The sequence below is a fragment of the Lupinus angustifolius genome, chromosome LG05 (genome assembly GCF_001865875.1).
Source record: "Lupinus angustifolius cultivar Tanjil chromosome LG05, LupAngTanjil_v1.0, whole genome shotgun sequence".
In the NCBI taxonomy this organism is placed as follows: Eukaryota; Viridiplantae; Streptophyta; class Magnoliopsida; order Fabales; family Fabaceae; genus Lupinus; species Lupinus angustifolius.
Window position 1 is genome coordinate 408,045 of NC_032013.1, and position 4,716 is coordinate 412,760.

A 4,716-nucleotide genomic window follows, 5' to 3' on the forward strand; every position below is an offset into this window, starting at 1 on the left:
AAATTTATCTATTAACTTATATATTATACACACACCTTATATATGCTCATGCATATATTCTCCTTCATAACTCAGTAGACGTAGACATATTAGTTTCTAAACTATAGTTTGTCGATAGAAACAAAAAAAAAGGCCATGCATGCAAACATATATTAATTTTGTTATTCATGCATGCATGCATGTTAATATGATAAGCATAGTTAGGTACGTAAAAACCTTTGTTATGACTAATAAAAAGACTTTAATATAGAATTTAACAAATCATCTTAGTTTCTCTTTATTTAAACCCTCCAACTCCTCTTATTATTTCTATCTGTCTCTCTCCCTCTTACCCTCTCTACCTTCATCTTTTTCTCTCTCTCATATGCATTCAAAAAATGGACAAAAGACCGTGTAACTCATCTGAAGATCCTGAAGTGAGAAAGGGTCCATGGACTATGGAAGAAGACATGATCTTGATAAACTATATAGCAAATCATGGTGAAGGTGTATGGAACTCTTTAGCCAAAGCTGCTGGTAATTAAATATATATATATATATATATATATATATCCTTCATAAACCCTAGGATGGTATTTAGTGATCTAGCATCATTTTCTTGAAGGTCTTAAACGCACCGGAAAGAGTTGTCGGCTCCGGTGGCTAAACTATCTCCGCCCTGATGTTAGAAGAGGAAATATTACATCGGAGGAACAACTTTTGATCATGGAACTTCATGCAAAGTGGGGAAACAGGTGAAGATTTATATGATTATCATTACCTTTTATTTTATTATTATTATCATTATTAATTAAAAATAAAAAAATGTACACTTCATTTGGTCTACCTTGTAGGTCTAAAAATTTGTAGAAATAGTTTTGTTAACTAGAAATAATTTTTTAATAATTTTATTAAATTTCTCTTTGTCTTCAAAAGATGGAAGAAGTTATTGGATCTCTTGTAAATTGAGATAGCATTATACAATCTTGGAAGACCATTTGAGGGGAGAAAACTTTGTGTTGAGAGAATTCTAGCCCAAAGAAATATTTCAACACATGAGGACTTGTGAGCTTATGGCCAAAAAAATCTTTATACAAAATCCACTTTTTAATGATTAAACTAAAATAAAATGAGAAGCCAAAATGATTGTTTGTGATGACTTCAACTACATAGAAGAATTGGAGAACTTTCCTTTAAAGTTAAATGCTATATGTTTTCGTTTTTATTCTATTCAATCTCTCTAGATCCCTTGCTTTGAGGTATATTATAATGGAGATTGAGCATAAGTAATTACTCCATGGACCTCCATATGGCATAGATCTATCAAGAAAAAAGGAATCATGAGTCATCAATGTTAATTTCATGTCTTTTTTTTTTCATTTTTAAAATTTTTACTTTATTATTTTCTTAAGAAAATTTCATGAAAACCATTGACTATGCAAAGTTTTCCATTCGCTATTGTGTTTTTAAATTATGAATATATTAATCATCGAGACATTGGTCTATTATTGTAAGACTTCATCTTCACGTATTATATTGTACTAGACTAAAAGTCAAAGGTTCGATTCTTGTGAGATACAAACACTCACCTCGAAAGAAATTAGTTCTTTGTAAATAGGATGAGGAGATACTCTTGACTATATAAAAAATATATATGAGATTTTAAGCATTTATTATGTTAATATTTTATAGGTTTGAGGTTGATTGTGGAAGGAAAGTTCAAGGATTTCTAGCTATAAGCACAAGATACATAGTTTTTGGGTGAATATAATTCATATTAAGAATAGGATAAGATCAAAGGATATAAGCACTACATACATAGTTTTTGGGTGAATAGAAATGCGAAACAACAAGATCAAGTTACTTTAAACTTTATACAATTTTTAATATTAAAATAATGACAATGGTAAAATGTAGATGAACTTTGAAGGTAGGAAAAAGAAAAGAAATTGGAGGCCTTAAGGAAAGAGAAACACAATAAATATAAAAAAAGGTAGATAGATATGAACTTGAATAAGTTATAGGTCTCAATAATATTTTTTACTAGTACATAACAAAAAAAATCATATTTTATTTCATATAAGCCTTTAATTTTACAGCTGGATATCTCTATAATGAGAAGCAGATAGTTTGTACAAGATAAACTTCTATTTTAGGTTGAGCTCATAGAAGTGGGACACACATTTAAATAGCTCTCTAGTTTATATGAAAGAGAAATTTGAAGTTGTTTTTGAGGGCAAGTGCATAGATAAACTAGCTATAGATCCACCTTTGTATTTAATAAAGTGGATTTTTATTGAACAAAGAGAAATGAAGTAAGTTTATGAGAATCAATAGAAGAAAAGGAAAAGCAAAAAAAAAGTTATAAGGGGTATATATATGTTTTTTTTATAAAAAAAAAACTAGTTAAAAAAGTTGTAAGGGTTTAAAACAAGACACAAAAGTGTTTTATGAAAAAGCAAAATGCAAGTAAAAGCGATTTTGAGATGTTTGAAATGAATGATAGTTTCTACCTGTGGCATGCATTGAGAAAAAACTAAATTTGGTGACTTTGAAGCCCAACCTTGCAAAGCAAAGGCATGATTTCATTTCCATGTACCAAAGAAGGGACCTTCAGCATCTTATAACAATGGTCTTTTTATATGGGTGAGTCTAACATGTATATAGCTTTTATTCTCAGCCAAAGAACATGGTTTTCATCAGACACAAGAAACGTATTTAATTTTTGGGATTGCTACTTTTTTCTTATCAATAAAATGTGACACCCATGTCCAGCCTTTTAATGTAAGAGTTTTCAATTTTTGTATATTTATTCTAATTTTTTAAATATAATATATAGGGTATATAGTATATGATATCTGACTTGCATAAAAATATGGGGTCATTATAGTCAAGTGTCAAATTTAATAATATTATTTAATGTTTTATTGAAAACGGGTTACAGTATATTATCCGAGTTTGAACTCAGATACTCACATTTTATGTTTCATTATGGACAGGAAAGGAGAATATTGTTAATGTTATGAATTCATGATTTTCTTTTTCAAGAAACTACACTCATATATTTAAGCTTACCCCTCTCTCTATCTTTCACAAACATACACACTTTCTCACCACACCTTTTCCATAACGTAGTCGTGTTTCACTTGTTTTCAGCATATACATACATATATATATATATATACATACATATATATATATATATATATATATATATATATATATATACCATGGTTAATAGGTCTACAATAATTAATATGAATACAAATGATAAGAGTTTTAAGACATAGTTCATAGTTATGTTTGTTTGAGAGAATGATTAAATAATAATTCATTTTACAAGCTTAAATGTGTTCTAAACTTTGTTAATATAAAACCAAGACAATGAAGTAATTAATATTAAGTGTTATGTGTAATTGATGTAATTGTACTTTACAAAACATGAATTTATCACCAATTAATGTAGGTGGTCTAAAATTGCAAAGCATCTCCCAGGAAGAACTGACAACGAGATTAAGAACTTCTGGAGGACTAGGATTCAAAAACACATTAAACAAGCCGAGAATTTCCAACAACAAAGTACTTCTGATCCAACAAACGATAATCACCATCATCATCAAGCAAGCACTAGTCAAATGTCGACAAACATGTCTCAACACGAACCCATGGAAACAACTTATTCACCATCTTCATACCAAGGAACAACATTGGATCCTATATTTCCAACTCATCAGTTTCCAACATTAATCCCTGATCAACCTAGTTGTTGTCCTACCAATGACAACACCGATTGGAGCATGGAAGATATCTGGTCAATGTGATTACTCAATAAAAATGAAGATTAATCAAAACCTATGCATATATATATATTTGATATAATATATATTAATATATATTTTCATAAGTTTATGTGAGCTAGAGTGTACTATCTAGCTGAATAACTTTATTAGGCCTGTTTATATATAAGTAGTTGAACTTTGGTTTTTTAAGTACATGATGAGTTGAGAGGGAAATTAGTTATGGGTTGTAATATAGGAGCTTATATATATATATATTATCTGCATGATCTTGTTATAGTAATTTCATGTTATTATCTCTATCATTGCTTTTTGTGGCTTTTATGTCAAGCTCAACCTAATGATTAGTTGTACTTGCATAGTTTAAAAAAAGATTTATTCCCACTTTAGAAAGTTGAAACTTTTGATTATTAGAGGATAAAGGGATCTCAGAATCAGACATAACTAATGTGAATTTGTCTAGGCCATAATTTAGTCACGAGACAAACAAGGTTGTTAAAAAATACATTAAATTTAATTTTTCATGTATTATCCTATTGAAAAAAATGTTAATGATATCTTAGCCATAATATTAATATAAAATATATATGTATAACAATATTCTCTATTAGCAGGGACAGATCCAAAAAATATCTAAAGGAGGAGCTGGATAAGGAGGACAAGAAGACACTAACACTTTAAAAAGGTTATTCTTTTTTATATACAAATAATATATATAATCTGTTTTACAAATTATGATTATCCTTCTTTGAATATGTTCTTGCATATTAGTGCATATAATTAGTTAATTTTCTCCCTTAACAAGTTATATAAAAAATAATAATGTTTTTCCTTGCATATTATTTTTTTAATAGGCAAATACTACTATGTTAATATTTTATGGTGAGTAAAATTTCAACTGTCAACTTTTTTTATCGATACTCTACTCTTCAAGTCCTCT

The 4,716-nt window shown here is 28.5% G+C and overlaps 1 protein-coding gene across 1 annotated transcript; it reads left to right on the plus strand.

Moving 5' to 3' along the window:
* Positions 293-4,098, plus strand: LOC109347277 (myb-related protein 340-like). Its single transcript, XM_019587008.1, has 3 exons — positions 293-516; positions 605-734; positions 3,446-4,098. Exons 1-3 carry the CDS (start codon positions 378-380, stop codon positions 3,798-3,800), a joined length of 624 nt encoding a protein of 207 aa, XP_019442553.1. The 5' UTR covers positions 293-377; the 3' UTR covers positions 3,801-4,098.

Bases quoted from the DNA above. Each gene is read 5' to 3' on its own strand.
- LOC109347277 (XM_019587008.1), top strand. From the start codon at position 378: ATGGACAAAAGACCGTGTAACTCATCTGAAGATCCTGAAGTGAGAAAG. The intron at 517-604 runs GTAATTAAATAT...ATTTTCTTGAAG, and splicing joins CTCTTTAGCCAAAGCTGCTG to GTCTTAAACGCACCGGAAAG. The intron at 735-3,445 runs GTGAAGATTTAT...CAATTAATGTAG, and splicing joins CATGCAAAGTGGGGAAACAG to GTGGTCTAAAATTGCAAAGC.